Genomic DNA, 22,992 nt, shown 5'->3' with positions numbered 1-22,992 from the left:
GCAGGAGCTTTTTGTAGGTATGAATTTTAAGCAAAACTGGGGTTAAGCACGCTTTTATAGTGAGTTAATTCTCTTCAACAACAAAAAATTTTACATGAAAAAAAATGAACCTTTGCTTTTTATTCACAGTTTTCCTTTTGTGAGTAACACATTCATAGAGATATAGATGGCTTCTTTCTCAGCCAGAGATATCAAGGAAACAGTTATTTTCCGGATATTATGCTGAGGTGAGCTCGGAAAGAAAAGTCATCACGTCTCCGCCAGGACTCGAACCCAGGCCCTCTGAAGTTAAGAGAGGCTACTAATGCCTCTACTTCAGCGCCTCACGACACAGTGCGTGAAATTAGGAAGGCAGAGTCATGTGTCTCCAGTGGTGTAGATGGTAGCATGCTTGCCAGGTATGCAAGAGGGCCTGGGTTTGAGTCCCGGCGGAGACGTGATAACTTTTCTTTTCGAGCTCATCTCAGCATAATATCCGGAAAACAACTGTTTCCTTAACACATTCATAGTTTGTTGACAACGTAACATTTTTACATGAGGTTGTGAATTTGATTTTTGGTTCCTGCGATCATCAACTGAGCAACACAGAAAAGACTATAATTCTACAAAAAACCAGAATACAAGGTTTATAATTGTGTTTCTTCTATTATGTGCTTTCATCCTGGCTGTGGTAGATTTGTTGCCTTGTATATCAGTAAATTTCTCACATTTTGCCATCTCTATTTTTTTCAATCCTCGGGAATACTCCATATATTATCTGATGTTAGAGTAGCAAGTTATTGTAATTTTAACTTTTAATTTAAAAGATTCCTTAACAAAAAAAATTGAAAAAAGTCTCAACGGAAAGTTAGAAATTAAGAATTTTTAGATTGCAATAAGCATCAACTTCACTGACCCATATCAAAGGTAATGAAATGAGCAGAAATTTTCTACACTGTGATACAACTCTAAAATTTAGTCCTATTTACATCCCCTATATCCCTAATGCAGAATACATTAAAGCAGAATGTTTTGCATTTTTCTGCAACGAGCCTTCAGCTGACTGAAAATGTTTTGCAGTAACAATTCCTATAATAGTGTTTTCCCACTTTCCTTAAAAACTTCCCCGCGATTGTTCTGTAGAAGCACTAATTGTTCTGCAAGGTATATCACAGTTTTCAGCATACTCTGCTTTAAGACCCTATATTACTGGTTTTGAAAGGTTTCCCCACAAGACATAAGCAGCTGTGGCATAATGTCTGGATTTTTGGTTGGTTCTGTGTTTGTCCAAAGGGGTACTCAGATAAATGCTAGATAGAAAACATTGGTGCTGTGGTGGCACAGTGGTAAGATGCTCGTATTCCACTATGAAGGTTGCCATCAAGGTCCATGGGTCCGAATCACCAAAAAAGATCAGAAAAAGTTATTTACCTATCGAGCCTTGGGCAGACCACCGATAGATGGCACCTTCATTTCCCACCCAACTTCAATAGTTGAAAATTGCCATATGGGGATATATGACTGGAGTTGGTGTGCGGTAAAGTAGACAGAAAATAGAAAATACTGCTCTATAGGCCTATTCATTGCACTCCTATGTTATCGTTCATGCTGACAGGTTTCATTAAGAAAAGACGTGTTGATTAAGAACTTGTTTATGAGCAAGCTGCTTGGCAGAAATTGTTTTTATTCATATTTATCTCCAATCCCTTGGTCTGATTGCGAAGAAAATAGCTGAGTCTAAAGGTTTCAAAAAACCTGGTTTTGAATGGTTTTACCTTTGTAAAATTAAGTAAGATTCTCCAAACTTGTTTCATGAAAGCAAAAGTTCAAATTTTAACTTTCAATTTTTTCCACTGGCAAAAAATACAGCAAAAACCGCAATAGAATCACTGTAACTCGACACCCCAGAAGTATAGACAAACATGTCGACTTAAGTAGATGTCAAGTGAGTGAAGTTTGGCTCTAAATTTTTGTCCAATCCTTTTTGTGCACGTAATTATATACATTCTAACAATTCCATTAAATAAAATGCTAATTCTTATTAATTTTAATTCTGGGTTGTTTCATAATAGAATCAAAACATATAAAAAAATTTACATCATGAAAAATAATTAGGTATATATTTTTTTCCTTTCCAAAAAAAACAAATTCTTCTACACTTATAGTTTATCCCGTGATTGTTCTGCCTTTTTCTGAGTGCGTAGGCATCAACATATCACATCTACAACTTTTAATGCATCAAGGCGAGATGGCGAAGATACTTCTTCATCTGAACTTTCTCTCTCTCTCTCTCTCTGCGTGTGTGTGTGTGTGCGCGCGCGAGAGAGAGAGATTTCTTCGAAACATGAAGCACTTGCTCTTTGATTGATTGATTCTAGAATATCGTCATCTTCTAAAAGTCCTGAAGTAACAAGATCAGATTCAATGTTCACACATTCATCCTCAATAAAATCACCCGAAGCATTATTTATGCTTTTGCCACATGTAATATGAGAGGAATCTTCAGAGAAATTATTATTTTCCAAAGACTCAGAACAAAGACCAATATGACGGAAGTGGTTCTGAATCGTAGTGTAACATATCCAAGTCTGAAATCATCACCGCATAAAAACAAATGTTTACTTTTTTGTTTTTATGCTTGTTTTTAAAAATGTTTTTTTTTTTGTCAGCAGCGGTGGTCATGATCAAGGTCGATCGTGATGTTGCTGGCCTGTAATCATATGCAAATGAAATGACCTTGAAGCTGATTGGCTTGTTTAGACCCATGCGGTCAGGAGTTTAAATACAGGCCGTACGTTGTCACGATCACTCTATTTTTATCACATTCTAACTCCGATAACTTCTTGTTTGTTAGATCAAAACGATCAGTTGAGGTCGTTAAGCTAAAAAAAAAATCATGTCATAACTTTCATAACTGCCATAATAATTCTTGTTCTACATTTCCTGGCTGGTTCGGTGAAAATAGTTTTATTACGAAAGGTTTCGTAATGAAAGTCTAACCGCTTTTACGAGTTTCACAGCACTGATCAGCTCATTATCGGCCTGCTCTGGATGATGAAACCCTGAATGGATCATTGGTGAAGGAGTCGATCTACACCAATTTACTAGTTTCCAAGGACTTTCATCTTTAATCTCTGATGGATCTTCGCCTGGTGCTGGCTGCTTGTGATTTGCTATAAACTCAGGAACTTTATTCTTCAATTAACAGTACTAACTTGGATGGATCTGCATCAGATCCACCCTGGTCTATGACCGGAAAGGTGATGTTCAGCAGAACATAGACTTCCTACTGTTGGTGAGAGCGAACCATATCTACTAAATTCAAATTTTTGAACTGAAAGGAAAAACTTAAATGTAAAATTGTTATTAACAAAAAAAAAAAAATCAAAGTGTAATAAAGCAATTGAAGTGATACAAAACAAACTTGTTTGTTTATTTCCTGCTTGTTGTCTGCTTTAACTGAAGAATTTGAACCAGGCATAATTTGAACCTCAATAATTTCACCCCATTAAGGGATGTTACAGTGACACGTGTGACTGACTTCCATACAGAATCAATCATTTCAACAGCATCTAAAACAGAAATTTTTGCTTCCATTCCAACATCCAAAAATGTTTTTGGTCAGTAATTTTCTGTAAAAAGTTTTCATACTTAGGATAATTCCTTGATTCAGTGGTTGTGAAATTGCTGTTAAATTAAGTGGTAAAAAATATAATTTGATTGCTGAAAGGTCTGTCATTTTTGGATGAGCTGTGCAATTTTTTATCCAAAATAAATAAAACTTTTCTCTTGTCACTTGAAAATTTTCTGTCTAGCTTCCTCAATCATTGTTTGAAAATCTCTGATTTCATCCATGCCTTTTTGTTGCAAACATAGTTCACTGAAAACATTCTTCGCAACATACAATATCAAAACTCCCAATAGATAAGATTTTCATCCCTATTGGATGTTGACAATAGGGACAAGTATCCAAACTTTTTCTCGGCAATAAAAAGAATGAAAGACCTTTTTTAGAGAAATGCCACTAAAATAAGCCGGCCAACAGGTTTCAAACATTCATTCTTCACATGCACGTCCCCTCCCACCCCCAACACAAAAAAAGACACCATCATGAAGAACAAAGAAACAAAGGATTGTCAAAATACCCATGAACAAAGTTGAAAAATTCTTAGAACTGGTAACATACGGGCAATTACCAGTTGTGGTAAAGGGACAAAAATCATAGTGGAAGTGAAGTTAAGCCAAGCAAGTGTTGAGTTAGAGTTAACACATTAAAATTTAAAATTAGCACTATGCTAACCAAAGGAACAATAAATGTTGAATTATCCACGTGTTAAGTTATCGAGATTCCACTACATATTTGTCAGGATGGTTTTTTTTTTATGGATTTTACTGCGGTTTTTTTCTACTATTAATATGGTGATTAACTGTATTGCAAATTCCATGGATTTTACCATAGTTTTTCTACTATTGCAAAGATTTGCCCCGCCTGTTGACAGTATATATTAAGAAAAATGATTTTTGCAATGGAACCTAGGGTTGCAAAATGCTTTTTTGTTGAGCCCATTGTAATTTACTCACTGGTGCTAAAAAAAGGGAGGGGGGAAAAAAGATCCTATATAAAGTAACAGTGGGAGTAGAATTAAAGGGGGGGGGAGGAATATTTCCTGGAACAAAAAACACACAATTCTTTCAGAGGGTAAATACAAAAGTCACAACAGACAAAATGCTCAACAAAGTGGCTGAAAAAAGATGCCCATGAAAAATATGGATGTCTAATAATAATATAAAGGGAACATATATTCTCTCCCCCCCCCCGTAATTGCTTTAAACTGGAAGGAAGAAAATTCCCCCTCCCCCCCAGACCATGTATGAAAATTCCCTGTCTGTTTTTTTCGAATTATTAGGTAGTGACTCCGAATTCCGTTACAAAAATTATTATTAGTCTCGGCACGCAGCCTACCATCACCTTTCTCATTTTATAGTCTGTTTCAGGTTAACTTTGCAGTGAAGGGGAAGCAACGAGGAAACCGCATCCCTCGTTACTATGGGAATGAAAGCCTCTTAACCAATGTATCGATGTATGGCCTTGGTAAGGTATGGCCGATTCTCACCAATCTCACTGAGAAAAATCTGTTTATTATGTGTAACGTAATGAGTGTAAAAAAATTGCACAGTAAATTAGTAATAATTATAGAATTTTAAAAAAACACTGCCAATACTTTCAGAAATTGAAGTGAGGTTTTTGAAATCATTTGTGTTGTTTTTTTATTAGAAATTGTTTCAAAATTTAGAAAAAAGAATTATCTTATATCAGCATGTCACTTACTTCTTCATTGATGTGCTGTAAGTAACACTAAAAATTTCAAAAAACATAGCAATATTTTTCTGCAATATTTCTTTTCCCTCAGCTGAAATTTATTTATAAGAAAAATTCTAAACAATAATATGAATGCAAAATATAATTTTAAAATACTGTATATTAACCATGACTCTCAAAACTTTTTTTAATTTTTTCTTCAATTTATATGGAAAAAATGAATATTAAATAAAATTATGGAAGCCAATAAAAAAAAAATAGTTAAGAACAAGCAGATTAACTCTGTTTGCATGTGTAAATGCAGGAATAGCACCAAATAATAATGATGATGATGATACAGAAACGTTTAGAATTTTTTACTCACTTTTCTTGCTGAAATGTCTGCCGTGCACCCACCATACGTCGATACCACTTGTTTTCATGACAGTTTTCTCCGGCGAAAAGAAAGACACAACTGTCATATAAAAGATGCAAGTCTAAACCACACAGTGGGTCCCTTCTCTCACTTATTTTATCTGAAGAGACTAAAGGCAAGGGGCATCTGGAGAAACAGGTGGCCCCTGCTGTGTGTGGAAGATGGCATTCGTGTGGGAAGACGTGACCCTTGTCAACACTCTCCGTAATCGACTATAGAGGATTCGGAAACTACTACTTCCATGAACATCGTAAGAAATAAATAATCAAAAAAAGGAGGACCTAAAACTAAAATTTCTGCACCCATAAAGAGCCTCTCACAATGGTATCTATCAGTGCTCTTTCTCTCTCTTGTGGAAGAGGAACACTTCCTGTAATCTATGAGTGAATATCTGAATTTCCTAAAGCCTATTTTTGGAAGGAAAAAAAACTGATCGCATATTCATATTGATTTAAGCCTATAACTGAATGTAAAACTGAAAGAAATATTGTATCGTTATGGAAAATTCAACCAAATAACGATATAATATATATATATATACAGTATATAATTGTGTAACGAAAAAACATGACAGTGATATATATTAGCGGGAAAAATTTCAAAGATATCGTGTGAAAATGTTGTTGCGCTTGCCATGGATTTTTGATAATGGCAGCCAATATTTTTTTTAATTTAAAATTTTAAATGAATAAGCATTGGTTCAAAAAGATGCTTTCAGTATTTTTTTCAAAATCATAGAAAAAAACTGAAATATTATGTATAAAGAATCATCATAAACCTCTGATATATGGGAACTATATTTTGCGGCAAAGGAATACACTCTCTACCTTTCTCTTCACTGCAAAGTTAACCTGAAACGGACTATAGCTGTAAAGTTCTGACATTTGTTTATGAACATTGGATTAACTTGATACTTTTAGATATAATCAAATTTGATAATTGCATGATACAAAAAAAAAGAGAGAAAAAATTGTAATTGTGATTTTAAACATACATTAAATCTTACCTTTCCTCCGAATTCTACCAAATTGGCTAGATTTTGTAAACATTTGGCAACTAATATAAGACTTCGAGCTGCTGTTTCTGAAGGTGTGTCTAAATTTAAAAAAAAAAGAGAATACAACAAAATGTACAGCATTATAGATACACAAATGGAGTACACAAAATGGCATGAATGAGAATTTGCAAGTGAATGGTAAAAATACATTTTAATCTGAGCATTTATAAAATCATCTTTGGTTCGCTATTTAATTGCATCAGAAGTTTCATACTTCGCAGAAGGGATAATAAGAAAAGATTTACTGAATATTCAGAGTATTTTTTGTTTAAAAAAATATTTAAAAAACTTGTATAGTTCGTTTTTGAAGAGAAAAATCACTTTAACCACTGTTTTGCTGGCCCTGAAGTGCGGGGTGAAAGGGTCAACTTATATACGAGTATACACAGTTGATTTTTATGCAGAGTGCATGTGAAAGTATCTTTATCTTGGAATAGCTCGTGAACTGTTAATCGTAGAGGCATACTTTCAACTAGGAAAAGGCATCCAAATAATGTGTGGATCTCAGATACGTCATTCCTATTGCAAGGGGTTTTACAGTTATTAAAATAAAATAAAAACTTTTCATTTTTGGTCACCCCGTCCTTAAAACCTTATTAGAAAGTTAGTTGCTCTGTTTCTTCTGAGTCCAACAAAAAAAATTCCATGTTTTTAAGTGCAATATTTGCTATTTGAATTTGAAAAATGCTGATGTGCTTCACTCTAATCACAGGGCGACCAAATAAAAAAAAAATTTTCATTTTAAATAACTATACAACCCCTTGCAATACACAGGGTTATAAACTAGGAACAAAATTTTACTCTGTCGCCCAGGGCCAGTGTTCATTTTGGCAAGTCCTCTCTTGTAATTTAAAAAAAATAACTCTGCACCCTTTCTGATCTAGCGCCCAGGGCATCCGATCCCCCCAACTTAGTTGCAGCCATGGCAATATGAATGACGTATCTGATGTCTACACATTATTTGGATACTTTTTCCAACTGGAAGTATGATTTGAGGATCAACAGTTTGTGAGTTATTCCAGGATAAAAAAGCTTTTCTAAATGCACACCACTTTGGATCAGGGGTTCTCAAACTTTTTTTGTTACAGCAGCTCCCCAGAGCTTCCAAAATATACATGCCTTGATGCTATTTTTCTTTCATCCAGATAGAGCTCAAAGACGAGATCACTAAGGAGATTTAAAAATGTAGATCTTCCACCCCTTCCCCCAAGGAAACTAAGCCTTGCAGTTTGAAAACCCTTGCTTTAAATTGTAATCAGGAAAGAATAAATGGTATTATTTAATAAAATGTATGAATATTCACCATTTATCAAGTTGAACTGCCGTGGATTCAAGATCGCTGGGCATAACAACCTCAGAAAGACAAAACCACTGCAAGAAACAGAGATTTAAAAAAGTATTATTAATTATAATACAACCATTTAAACATTCACGTTAAAGAACCAAAATATTTTATGCTCTTAGCAAATGCAAGATCGACCTTGATGATAAAGTTTTTTAATCACACCACCCTCCATCATTGCAAAATTAGAGCAATTCAAGGAATAGATATAAAATATGTTATATAGAATGTATGCAATTTACATGTTACCTACATTGTGTCAATTATAAGCACTTTGAAGATGGCATGCTTTAAAATTTCTTCATAACATTTTTGGATCTTTCTCTCAGGAGAAAGTAACTCTAGAGCACTGGTTCCCAACAAGGAACCTGTGCCCACAAGGGGGGAGGGGTGCAATTTGTATTTTAATAGGAGCAATTTGAAAATGGGTTATTAATGAAGAATATTTTAGTATTTCTTATGGTTCTTTCTATTAAATCATTTTTTTAATATGTTCATGCATATTATGTGTTTTAAAACCTCATTTGCTGCTTTTTGGGATCAGTTTGAATCACAAAATTTACCAAAGGATACTGGATTCCCCCAAAGCAGAATGTTTAGCACTGTTCTGCAATGAGCCCTCATCTGAATGGAAATATTCTGCGGTAAAAATCCCACCGTAAGTCTGCGGTAAGTGTTGTTTTGCACTTTTTCTTAAATTTCTTCCAAATTGTTCTGCGACGTACGTCACAGATTTCGGCATATTCTGCTTTGGGGCTGGATTCTTCGGAGACCTTGAACCAAGGCTTCCAATATGTGGCCCTCAAAGCTTTTTGCAGTGGCCAATTGACGAAAAAGCTTACATAGTTACAGAATTTATACAGACGTCGTTAAAAAAACCTCAATGAAGAAATGTATTCCAGAATTGATGAAAGTATTTCAAAATTATTTATGGAAAACATTTCACAACTGATGTGAGAAATAATTTTTGAACCAATGAGAAATAATTTCAGAATTGGTTGAAAAATGATTTTGCAATTCATGATAATTCATAATTAATGAGAAATATTTCCAGAGTTACAGAAAGGGGGACACAGGACCTATTTTCATGGGGGGGAGAGGGATCCGTTTATGTGAAGTTTCAGGGAAGACTCAACCAACAATTCATTTCATCAGCCATTTATTTCAACGACACAAGGAAATTTTGAGTTTTAACCTTCAAAAGGCATTTGCAAAATTGATTAAAACAGCATTAAAATTTTTTTCCATTTTTAGTTTTTTTTAATTTTTGATCATCTAAGGGGCTGTACGGGATCTGTATGCCCCCCCCCCTTTCGAAATTGGTCTCTTGAGGGGCATCAGGATTTTTCTAGACTTTAGGTGGGGCATGGCAAAAAAAGAACTCTAGAGTTTGAATGTTTTTACTCCTTTCAATTCTGGGAGGGGTGACACACATCGACATGGTCATGGTCGTATTCTACTTCTGGCCTTACAAAGAGGACAGTAGCATATTGGCACCATCTATCTCAGTGTTTCTCAACCGCTGGGCCGCGGCCTGGTACAGGGCCGTGATACATTCATACCAGGCCACGACTGATCTGCCGTTGCATTTTCCCCATTCATTTTCCATTAGTCGTGTATTTGACCGGGCCTTCCACTTGCATAAATAAATAAAACCGGGCCGCAGGCTTCCAAAGGTTCAGAACCACTGATCTATCTGGTGTTGCCTGAGGTTTTACAGGGACAGATTTCTTTTTTTTCCCAATCTATGGGATGAAACCTGCAGACCTAACACTAGCCTCCATTGTGATAGTTCAGCATCCTACCACTGTGCTAGCATCGTGCCCAGTCCAACATACTGGAACTGGTGAGGAAGAATTGACTAATGGAGACATAGATCCAGTTAGAACAGAGGTTCCTAACCTAACCTATGGGCAGCCATCTGAATTAGAATCCCAAAGCTGCGCTCCTGAAAAGATCGTACAAATCCGCATGCAATGTCATTATAAATCCATTTATAGTTTATAGTGTCACTGTTTCCGAAGCATCTTAATGATTTCGGCAGGTGCGGCTGGAACCCAGACATCTAACATTTCTTAGTGGTCTCTTGATCTATGATTTAAAAAATTCATACACAGCATCCAAAAGAAATGCATGCAGTGTTGATATTACAGAACACACAAGAATGCAGAAAAATATCTACACAAATATATGAACATAAAATTAATGGAAATTCAGACGTGATGAGAATTTGAAATTAATGAAAGAATTACATAATTCTAGAATGAATAAAAAACATTAATGAAAGCAATTAAAAATTAATTATTATAATAATTCAAAATTTATGAAAGAAATAATTTCTCAATTGGCAAAAGTTTTCAATAATTTGGAGCTCCCATCTGATTCAAAGTCTTGGCCCATGTCCAGTCGATACACTTGTCAAGACCCAATGACTAGTTTCACTCATTTTTAAAAATCAAACACCTGGTTATTTAGAAATATCTAATATCTACGAGCATTTATAAGTTGAAAACAGGCCCATGGTTTGCGAATTTGATAGTTTTGTTGATTTTGGGTCTTGGCAGAAAAAGGTTAAGAACCCTCGAATTAGAAGCTGTCAGTATGGCTGAAGAAAAAAAAAGAGGGAAGAGAAACTCCAAGGAAAGATTGAGAGATTCATTGCTTCTGTAGTATAGTAGCCTAGAGCATTTACCCGGAAAGTGAAAGGACGTGGGCTCAATTCCCTGCAAAGTAAGTTGAATTTTCTCTTTCTAAAAATTCATCTTCGCAACAGGCAGTTGTTAAAAAAACCTTCGAAGCACTGCATGGAGCAGTGGGCTTAGCTCACTTCACTAAAAAAACATTTTACTGAGTAAAATTTAGCTTTACCTTTAAGTAAAATTTGTGAAAAACGGTATGATTGAAAAAAAAAAGTGTCACAGATTGAGAATTTTGACACATGGCATTTTGCACAATTTTTTTTATACCACTAAAAAGCTTCTTCACATGTGTTCTATCTAAATGTTATATGTTTCTGACTGATAGAAAGATTAATATGAAATTTTTACAGAACACTGAAACACATGAGCAGAGGCTTTTAGTGGTATTGAAAAAATAGAAAATTTTGCACAAACATCAACGAGAGGTGAAAATGCTTTAAAAAAGCAAAGAAAAAGACTCAAGAAGACTTTGCATGCCATAATGTCACAAACAAATTTATAACAAGAAAAAAACATAGACTAAAGGTTTTGTTGCAGTTGAACACCTTTTTTTAATCCATTAAAATATCAAACATTAGAACAACAACAGGCATCATTTATAAGAAAAACGGTTTTTCTTCCCACATTATTTTTTAACTCATGGACAATGCTTGAAACTGTACCCATTCATGAGTCAAGAAATGGTGGTATGTTACATTTCATGTGTTTGATGATACAGCTCACAAATCATATCAAAGAAATATCCAATTTTGAATAGGATTAAGTTGTTAACTGTAACATATATAGTTTAAAAAAAATTACATAAAACCCGAGTTGGAATTTAAATTGCTAGGAATATTTGTCCAATCAAAAGTTAGTTCAACAAAAAAAAGACTGTTAGATTAGTGTTAATCAAACTGCTATCCCCCAGAATGTTTTGCTGGTCCATGAAACATTTTGACGAATTCATATTACTGCTACATAATTTTATATTTAATTAAATTATTATATCGTTCCTATATTTGTTTTTATTTCTATCTTAACCTCAAGTAGATCTGTGAATTGTTTCTCCTATTCAATTATTTTTGCCAATTTGTCAATTATTTATCCTTTGCTGGTCCTCAAATTATTTCTATTAGACATTTGTTGCCGCAAATTTTTTTTCCCCCCTCTTTTTTATTTTTTGCCAGGAAGCAAATATTTTATGCCATTGGTTTCATGAAATAACCTAACTACAATCACCGGTTCGCAGTGATTGATACAAATTATTTCTCTCATACATTTTTTTACTGGTCCTCGATATATTTCTCTTACACATTTTTTTTGCCAGTCAACAAATTATTTCTCATGTAATTTTTTGGCTGTCCTCAAAATAATTTCTTAGATTTTTTTGCCACAAGCTTTTGCTAAAGTTAATTTTTTTTCTGGACAAAACAAATAATTTATGCCGTTGTTTCGTGAAATTGTCTAATTAAAATCACTAGCCTGCAGTTACAAAAAGGTTAAAGAACATCGTTTTACATCATAAAATTTTTATACACAAGTCTCAGAAAAACAATCACATAAAATAAAAGATTTGATTTAAGCTAATGGCACAAACAATGCAACTAGGATCAAGATCTCTGGATAGATTAAAGATTAAAATAATCATAAAAATTAGGAAAATTATACATAAAATTATTGATAAAGTTATTCAAGAACTCACCTTACAACCCTAGTTTTAACAAGAGGATCATTCGGCCATTTAGCCATCACACTTTTCTGAAGACAACTACATATATACCGCAGAGTCCTAAATAATTTAAAAAATACCCTCATAAAGTATTTGGTTATTTCATAAATTTTTGATTACAAGCAGAAAAAAAAAAATTTACAGACGAAACAAAGACTTTTTTCACCTAGGACAGTAGTCAATGGAAGAAAATATAGACTCAATTATTTCATCGAGTAAACTAAGCATATTCTCCGCATTTGTGCAAGCTTCACTAGGACTTTCTAATTTACTCGGGTTCAGCTACAGAGAAAAACATATTATAAAGACAGAGTAATAAAAATATTCTGTCAATATAAAAAGAACATATTCAACAGCATAATAATGATTAATGCAGGATAATGAAAAGCCTTTTTTAGAATTTTAACTCACGAACCACACAACCAGAATCGTTAATATTAAAATAATAACAAAATCACTTTGAAATGCTGTACAAATAGGACATACCTCACAGGACTGCCTACTATCCATGACTTTTAATATAAAGTCCTGAACAGCTTGATACAAGAAGCCATTAGCTGTTGACCTCATGTACTGATCCATTAAGGTAGTTGTCAATGAAGCTGACCGGAATAAAGTGGTAGTGTCATCTGCAAGAAACAAGATAATGATATTTATATATTTTTTTAAATTTATATTACGAAAGGTATTTTGTGAGAACCAGCAATATGTGGCATCATTGAATCATACTTTCCTCAACAGAATGGAACTATCCTTAATCCCAGATAGTGTGTCAAATGTTATTTTGAAAAACAAATTTAAATTTCATTTTGAAATACATTTTTCATATCGATGTTATGCCTTCTAAAATTAAAAGTCAAGATTTGAACTTTGTTCAATATTTTCTACCAGAAAAAAAAAAGAGGAAATATATTGATGAATCACTGATTCAAATGAGAGAGTATAAAGAAAATGATTGAAATAGCTGTATCATAGAAGTTTCTTTTTATATGGACATGCCCTTGAAACAGAACTTTTGTAATAATGTAGGCCAGTAATGGCTAATTTTATGGGCATCTTTTTCTCAGCCACCTCGTTGGGCAGTTTGCCTGTTGTGGCATTGTATTTGTATTTTAAAAAAAAAGAATAATTTCATTGCTAGGAAAGACTTTCTGGATAGTATGCCAAGGCAAACTGTGAAAAAGAAAAGTTAGTTGTCTCCTGTGAAGATTGAACCTGGATCCTCTTACAATCCGAGCAAGGGTACTTAACTAGTTCACTATAGAGACATGGTGGTAGCATGATGGGCTCAGTAGAGACATCTACAGCCTCCCTTAACCACAGCATTAGCTGCCCTAAGTGGTGACAGTACAAAGAGAGATTTTTCTCAGCCTACAACACATTACAAGAGGAACTGAGTACGATTTCTGGAGGGGAAAGCTAACTTTTTTTTCTGAAACCCTCCAGAAAGTTTCTTTCCTGGATGTGTTAATAGGCTGAGAAAAAGCATCTTCATTAATAACTTCATTGCTCACAAATGCATGTGGGTGATTATTGCACTAAAGTCAAAGTCCAACTTCATGCAGTTTCTTTTGAAATGGTTCTCACTGACTTAGCCTACCCCTCCCCCATGCCTGTCATTCTTTGAAGACATGTTAGAACCGTTTCTCTGACATTGTTTTCAAAATTGTCTTTGTTTTCTTCACAATCACCTTTGATAAATGACATTGTCGGTCTCTACAATTTCTTTTTCATTGCACATGAAAATTCTCTTGCAGCCATAATGGCAGCAAGGTGAATATGGTTCAATCCAAGAACTCAAACTGTGTGCTGCCAACCTTTCTTAAGAGCGTCAAGGAGCTGTAGCCCTAACAAGTTTCACAAAGCGATTTTTTGTTAGGATGGCATTACATAATATATGTTTTAGAAAGTTCTTTTATAAAACTTGAAAATTCAACTAATAAGCATATTGGTTATATTTGAACAAATGTAACCAGTAAGGCTACCGACTGTGCTTTTCAAGTTTTGTAAAGATCTTTTATCAAACTATTATAGTTTAATCCTAGCCTTAAACTGTTTTGGGGAGCTGTGGATAAGTGTTGATTAGAGAAAGGGAGTGCCAAGAGTGAAAATAGTTTGAGAACCCCTAGTTTTTAACCCTTTAAGTGGCACAGCAGAAATAACTAAAAAACCCTCTTTGAAATACTTCATCTTTTTTGATGTAGACTTTCCTCCGATTTTCAATAGGTCAAGCAAAAGGGTGTCTGGGAAAAGTGTTCCATTGAGAAATCACCTTTACAATATATCTGGACTCATCAATGCTAAAATAAGAGGCTTTTAAGGAGGCAAGATATCTCATCAATGTTGTTTAAAGAGTTAATATGGTATGTTTGTGTTTTTTCCAGTCTAAATATTGAACAACAACATTGATAATGTGATTGTCTGCCACGATTTGGTTCACTGATGGCAGCTTTGAAAATAAAAAAAGAGGAAAAAAGGCATGCTCTAGCATGTGTACTAAGAATGGTAGACATGCTGAGCCATTATTGAATGAACGCCAGAACTTTGCCACTGGACTTATCCTGTTGCCAAGATCTTGTCCAGCCTAGCTTCATGGCAGAGTAGATGTGCTGAGCCAAGTGCAATGCAAATTAGTGAAAATCATTTCAAAAGAAACCAGGTCGAGTTAGACTTTAAGTAATGAAGTTTGATGAAAAAAAAAATGCCAATACAGTATATTGATCAACCATTGATTCAAATGAGAAGAGAAAAAATAATTGAAATAGCTGTATCGTAGAAGTTTCCCCTTACAATATTCACTGCAGTAAATTTTAATAAAATAATTTAAATAAAAGAGCAGCCATAAATGGCTATGTAGAAGATCTCGTGTACTCCATTGCATAACAATATGAGGAATACTTGCCTTCCCTTAGGATCTCTCTCTCATTCATAGCTTTCAAAAGCAATGACTCTTTTCTCTCAAACCTAAAAACTCGAAGTACAGCATTTGCAAGAGGTGTCCTATCTCTGTGGCACAGATCTGCCAAAACACTAACAACATCTAAGTCTTCTTCCATCAACAGCTGCAAAATTTTTAAGAAAAATAAATAAATTTGAAAAAAAAAAAAAGATTTAAAAAAATTGCAGTGAAATAAACAAGGAAAACTCAACTTTTTTTTTCTTTCTCAAAACACTTTTTAAATGTAACTAGCTTTTTCATACTAACTACTTGGGTCCTACAGAAATAATTGACACAAGCTCACATCATAAACAAACTTCACACGACAGTGAAACCCAGAAAAATAGACACCAGGAGTTGTGAGTTATGCGTAATGTAGAAATGGCACTACCAGATGGTGACCGATTAACTAGAGTGGTCATTCTTCCCATTGCCATCATTGCAAGCATAGACAGCAAAGATGGGAAGCGATTATCATGGTCAGGAATGGACATCATTTTTGTGGAAAGAAATGGCTTCAGGAGGTGATAGTCATCGCCATATGATGTCGGTGTGCAGAGATAAGCACTATCAAGGCAAATTGTGTGCTACTGGTTGACCAAGTTCAACAGTGGACAGGAAAGTGCACCCAAAAATGTGAGCACCACCTGCAAGACGACCTTCAACATCATGTACAACAGTAAATGTTGATATCGTGTTAAGTTTGATTATGGCGAAAAAGGGATTATGCCAACATTTGATGAGCTGCACAATGAAACAGGAATTGGTTGAGAAACATTGCAATCGATTGTTCATAACAATTCGTGTGAGGTCAATGACTGCAATGTGACGGGGAATTGCAGGTTATTGTCTGTAGATGGTGCAATAATTCACCGACAGAATGGTATGGTTTGCCACAGCTATTTGAAAATTCTCAGCTGAACAGAAGAAGTGCACAGACGAATGAGGAGAGTTGGTTTAATTAATGTAATATGCAGTTTTTGTGAATAAACTATTTTCCCCTCTGTAACTGCATTTGTGTCACTCATTTCTGTACAATCTAGATATATCCATTTCTATGTAATGAAGTTTCTTCATTCCATCAAAATATTTGTATTAATGTGACATGCTAACTTAGGTTAGTAATTTGTTTAAACACTAACATCAGTCACAAAAGACGGAAGTCAGTAAATTTTTCTCCTTATAATGCCCCTCCCTCTCTTCTTGGTAGGGGTAGGCAATTGTGCAGATCCCTTCTTATCTATTAATCTTTTCTACGTGGCTCCTGTAGGCAAACATTTCCATTCTAAGAACACGACATCAAAAGCCATCATTATGCCATTTCATTCTAGGATAAAATGGTGTAAATGTGGGGAGACGCAAATCAGGGTATCAATGTACATAAACTTTTTTTTTAATAAAGAAATAATTTTCAATATGGAGTAAATGCCAAATTGATGCAGAATGTGTATTTAAGTTTGATTAAGTGCAGATCACCCTATCATGACTACTACTAAACTGTACATACAGCTAATACATATTCCTCTAGGGAATTTCTTACGAATTGATGCATGCAAAAATGTGCTATGTATACAAAGCGCATTCCATCATAACTTAGAGCAAAATCATGAAATATATATATATATAGGTACACCTTGTATACATGGCCCTAATGTATTTATGATGTTAGATTATACATATTTTGCTTCCAAGAAATGCTGCCATCTATCTGTTTCCCACATTGGAAGTGAAAGTGGTAAATCCATTGAGACTGCGAGATCTGTTGCTATTCACAAGATAATTTGCATTTTTTAAATAAAGACTTTTTTTATTACCCAGTAGATCTGAAAGATTTGGAATTCATAAAGACACAGATATCCTTTGCTTCAAATTATGAATGTTTTATCTTCCACTGAATAGTGTCTCCCTCATTTATGGCATAAAAGTTTAGAGCTTTTTAGACGTTATCCTGCAGTATATATACAAAAAATACACACCTCTTTCAATGCATTGTATTCAGCTAAGGGCATGATCACTTCATGAATGTAACGAATCCTCACACGCAATGAGCCCCAATCCTCTCTTATAGGTGGAGTCAATCCACCTAGAGGAAACCAATCTTCGACTTCCTCTCCATTTATAAGATTTTCTAACTCCACAGTAACATCGGCTGTAATTTTCAAGCGGGGGGAAAAAAAACTCCATTAAAAAAATCCAACAAAATTCTTTTCTAATACAGATATAATTATAATGAAATTTATGATTCATTTAGAAAATGAATGTTTTCAGATGGCACTTTATTATGCAGTTGCATCTTTAAAATATTGGCTAAAAAATACCAGAATACCAAATTCTCAAAACTTAGTTAAGACACCAGGTTGAAAAAAAAGGAAATACATTATGCCACATTAAAATCTATCAAGCGAAACATACTGAAATCGAAATATATATATATGTACATATAAAGGCTGTACTGAATTGTTTCTACAACAGATATCTCTGAAACCATTAACTATAGAAACATACTTTTTCAATTACAAAAAGCTTTCAAATGACATGCATTTACTCAAAATGTCTTGAATTTCCCAAGGGTTTTTTATTTTTCCCATAGAAAAATAAAAAATCAACTCTTTAATGTGGAACCTGTGTGCTAAAACTTCCAATTAGAGAAATGTAAATGCGGCTCAAGAGAAGTCATTTACAGAAAATTTCATATTTTTAAATGCAATATTAACAGAGATATTTAACTTTAAAGTTTTCTGCATTTATCACCAATGCAGGGGTGGGAAATGTAAATTTTATTTTTGTAGCAGTAAAAATGTTGTTTTTGTAAAAGCATTTATCAGTTTTGTAGCACTTCAAAATTTTGGCAGTAAATAAAATACACAGTTTTTATATATATACTAGGGGGGGGGGGGGGGACAAAAGCCCCCCAATGCTTTTGGTGTCCAACCCCCCACCTTCTCCAATAAACCTAACTACTCATCACATCTTCTTTAATTATAAAGCAAAATATTCCTCAGGCACTGCAAATGCCTGCAAAATAGCATTTAGTTGCCAGTTCCCACTCTGATTTCCATAAACAATGCACTGTCATAAATACAGCATAATACTTGATGCACCACAATAGGCAATAGAGCACAATAAGTAATGCACCACTATATGCAATGCATCATAAGTAGTAATGCACCACTATATGCAGTGCATCATAAGTAGTAATGCACCACTATATGCAGTGCATCATAAGTAGTAATGCACCACTATATGCAGTGCATCATAATAAGGAATGTACCACTGTATGCATTGCATCATAATAAGGAATGTACCACTGTATGCAGTGCATCATAATAAGGAATACACCACTGTATGCAGAGCATCATAAGTAGTAATGCACCACTATATGCAGTGCATCATAATAAGGAATGCACCACTGTATGCAGTGCATCATAATAAGGAATGCACCACTGTATGCAGTGCATCATAATAAGGAATACACCACTGTATGCAGAACATCATAATAAGGAATGCACCACTATATGCGGTGTATCACAACATGCAAAACACCATCATAAGCAATAAAAATAAAGCACAATACTCAATCCACCACTATATGAAGTGCACCACAATGAGAAGCAATGTACCACCATCAGCAATACAGCAAAATAAGTAGTGCACCATAATAAGGAATGCACCACAATACGTGAGGAATGCAAAGTAAGATAATATGCAATGCATATATTGTACCACAATACACCATAAGCACTGCATTACAATAAGCAATACAGCACAATATACAATGCATCACAGTATGCAATAAGCACTGCATTGCATTAAGCAATACAGCATGCAATGCACTACAATATGGAATGCACCATTATTTGCAGTATGCCGCAATAAGCGATACAACCGCAAAACGCTATAAGCACTCAATAAAATAAGCAATACAGCACGTAATGAGCAATGCATTACAATAAGCAATACAGTACGTGATACACAACAATACGCAATGCATTACAATAAGCAATACAGCACAATATGCAATGTATTATAATAAGCAGTACAGCACAATACACAATGCACCACAATAGGGAATAAGCACTGGATTGTGCGATAAACACTACAGCACAATATGCAATGTATTACAATAAGCAGTACAGCACAATACACAATGCACCACAATAAGGAATAAGCACTGGATTGTGCGATAAACACTACAGCACAATATGCAATGTATTACAATAAGCAGTACAGCACAATACACAATGCACCACAATAAGGAATAAGCACTGGATTGTGCGATAAACACTACAGCATGCAATGCACTACAATACATGATGCATAACAATATGCAATGCACCACAATCAGCAATGAACCATATTGCAGTGCACCACAATAAGATATACAGCACAATAAGCAGTAGGCACAACATTATAATAAGCAACACAGCACACGATGTACTACAATATGCAATACATCACAATACACCACAATACGTAATGCAGCACAATAAGAAATACACACTTCATTATAATAAGCAATACAGCAAGTGATGTACTATAACATGTAATGCATAACAATATGCAACACTCACCACAATAAGCAATACAGCACTATACATCACAATAATATACAAATACAAATACAATACAAATACAACGCCACAACAGGCAAATTGCCCAATGAGGTGGCTGACTTAAGAACATCCTGGATCCCCGAGCCATTTTTTTGGAGGCCCTACCTACTACTGCTACACCACACATGCAACCCCCCCCCTCCTCCCGCGGAACCCCCAACGAATCAGTACATGCGGGAATGTGCGTGTACGTGTAGTGAAACCTGACGTGAAGTTTTTTTTTGTTTCTCTAAGTACCACAATACACCATAACCACTGAAATACGATAAGCAAGTGATGCATTATGGATCAGCGATGCGCAACTATTTGTAGAGCAACGCAATAAGCAGTACAGCCCAATACGCAATGCACCACAATATGCAATAAGCACTGCATTGCAGTGAGAAGTACGGCACGCAATGCACTATAATGCATAACAATCAACAATGCACCACAATAAGCAATACAGCACGACATGCAATATGCACTGCATTACAATAAGCAATACAGCACGTGATGCACCACAATACATAACAATATGCAATACAGTACAATACGCGATGCATAACAATAAGCAAAGCACCATAATAAGCAATACAGCATGCAATGTATTAAAATATGCAATGAACCAAAAATAGCAAGGTACCACTATTTACAGTATACTGCAATACAGCATAAAACTTAAGGAACCACAATATGTGATGCATTAATATAAGCGAAGCACCAGAATATATGCAAAAAGCACTGCATTACATTGTATTTACATAATACATCACAAAATGAACTGCAAAGTGCAATGCACAACAATCAGCACCATTATTTGCAATGCACTACAATAAGCAATACAGCATAATATGCAATGCACCACCCATCGGCGATTCAGTGCAATAAGCAATGCGCCACCGTAGGCAATACAGCACAATTATTAGTGCACCACCATATTCAAAGCACCGCAATAAGCAATGCACCATTATATTCAGTGCACCACAATAAGCAATACACCATTATATTCAGTGCACCACAATAAGCAATGCACCATTATATTCAGTGCACCACATTGAGCAATGCAGCACAATATATAATACTCCATGATCGGCAATACACCACAATAAGCAAAACAACACAATGTGTAATGTACCCCTATCGGCAATACAGCAAATAACAAATACACCACCACCATAGGCAATACAGCACAATAAACAATGCACTACAATATGTAACAAACCATAATACACCATAAGCACTGCATTAGAATAAGCAATGTGGCATGTGATTCACTAAAATAGGTAATGCATAACAATGTGCAATTGACTACTATTTACAGTGCATCACAATATGCAATGCAGCTCAATACACCATGCACCACAATACAAATACAAAAACAATGCCACAACAGGCAAAATGCCCAACGAGGTGGATGATAAAAATATGGATGTCATATATTTTAAAAATACAGCAACTCAATTAAAAATGCAATAAATAAAAATTATAAACAATATATACAAATGATAAAATATTCTACAATACCCACACATAAAGAATACTTATGGTTGTCTTATTCTAAGTATGGATAGCTTCTCGATTTATCTCAACATGTTTATCGTATTTCTTTTTAAACATGTCAATTGTGTTACAATTTACTACCTCCGGGCGTAAGCTATTCCATTTATTGACAACCCTATTAGAGAAAAATTCCCTGTGACACCATAACCTTGCATTGTCCCTCACCAATCGATACTGGTGTCCCCTTGTAAAAGCAGTCGATTGGTGGTGTACTAAAAGTTCATGGTCCATCCTGTCCATCCCATTGAAAATTTTGAGCACTTCGATCATATCTCCTCGACACCTGCGTTCAGCCAATGTAAACATATTCAAAAAATGAAGTCTCTCTTCGTAACGCAAAACCTGTGTGCCAATAAGTACACGCGTAGCTCTTCTCTGCACCCCTTCAACCATGTCTATGTCCCTCTGTAGGTATGGTCTCCAAAACCTTACAGCATACTCCAGCCCAGGACGAACTAAGCCTCGAAAAAGCGGAAGAATGCCGTTAGGAGAACGCGAAGAGACCTTTTTGAAAATGAGACCAAGCATTCTATTCGCTTTTTTGACCACCGCTGAACAATGTTCAGAAAACCTAAGTCGCTCGTCAATGAGAATTCCCAAATAGGTGACCCTAGTTGCATCCGGGATAGTGACACCATTCAACTCGTAAGAGAACCGTGGGTTGTTCGAACCAAAATGAGCGACCATGCACTTATCAACGCTAAACGTCATGCTCCATTCATTTGCCCATGCTGCAATCCTGTTTAAGTTGGTCTGGAGCAACTCCCTATCGCTTTGATTCCCGATTACCCCCCTCAGCTTCACATCATCTGCGAATTTGCTAGTGATCCCATCGATACCCTGATCGAGTTTATCGATAAAAAGTGAAAAAGGTATGGGGCCAAGGACACTTCCCTGAGGAACTCCACTTGTGATGTCTGTCCAACCAGAGAATTCCCCGTTCACCATAACTCGTTGCAATCTATATCTCAACCAAGAGTCTATCCAATTCAGCAAGTTGCCCCCAATTCCAATCTCGCGGTTCAAGAGTTTGCCATGTTGGACCCGATTGAATGCCTTCTGGAAATCAAGGTAAACAACGTCTACATTTTTGCTCTTACCCAAAGCCTTAGTCACGTGATCATAGAAACAAAGGAGGTTAGTTACACATGACTTCCCCTTCCTGAACCCATGCTGATTATCCGACAATACATTATTCTCGTCTATCCATTTCACAAACTGCCTTTTGATGATAATTTCCAAAATTTTCGAGAGGGAGCTCGTCAAACTCACTGGATGATAATTTGACACCGCTTTACTACCCTTCTTAAATATCGGAACAACGTTAGCAAGTTTCCAATCTCTTGGGACGATACCCTCAGCAACACTACTCCTGT

General features: G+C 35.3%; 1 protein-coding gene across 4 annotated transcripts in view; it reads right to left on the bottom strand.

Annotated features, from left to right (window-relative positions):
- The window catches only part of vap (RAS p21 protein activator vap), an 84,828-nt gene that overhangs the window by 10,247 nt on the left and 51,589 nt on the right, over positions 1–22,992 (bottom strand). For 2 of the 4 annotated variants that reach the window (XM_089255673.1, XM_089255675.1), the window contains exons 15-21: positions 17,438–17,610; positions 15,426–15,585; positions 13,010–13,152; positions 12,690–12,805; positions 12,497–12,583; positions 8,075–8,142; positions 6,709–6,809 (exon numbers count right to left, since the gene is read on the bottom strand). In XM_089255673.1, the coding sequence (XP_089111799.1) occupies positions 6,709–6,809; positions 8,075–8,142; positions 12,497–12,583; positions 12,690–12,805; positions 13,010–13,152; positions 15,426–15,585; positions 17,438–17,610 (848 nt within the window). The remainder of the gene's footprint in view (positions 1–6,708; positions 6,810–8,074; positions 8,143–12,496; positions 12,584–12,689; positions 12,806–13,009; positions 13,153–15,425; positions 15,586–17,437; positions 17,611–22,992) is intronic. The other 2 variants (XM_089255674.1, XM_089255676.1) reach the window with 1 other exon arrangement.

This window comes from Pholcus phalangioides, unplaced genomic scaffold (assembly GCF_987345545.1).
Source record: "Pholcus phalangioides strain wild (caught in Gottingen) unplaced genomic scaffold, Ppha-v1.0 ptg000172l_1, whole genome shotgun sequence".
Classification (NCBI taxonomy): Eukaryota; Metazoa; Arthropoda; class Arachnida; order Araneae; family Pholcidae; genus Pholcus; species Pholcus phalangioides.
This window is presented reverse-complemented; position numbering and strand designations above follow the sequence as displayed.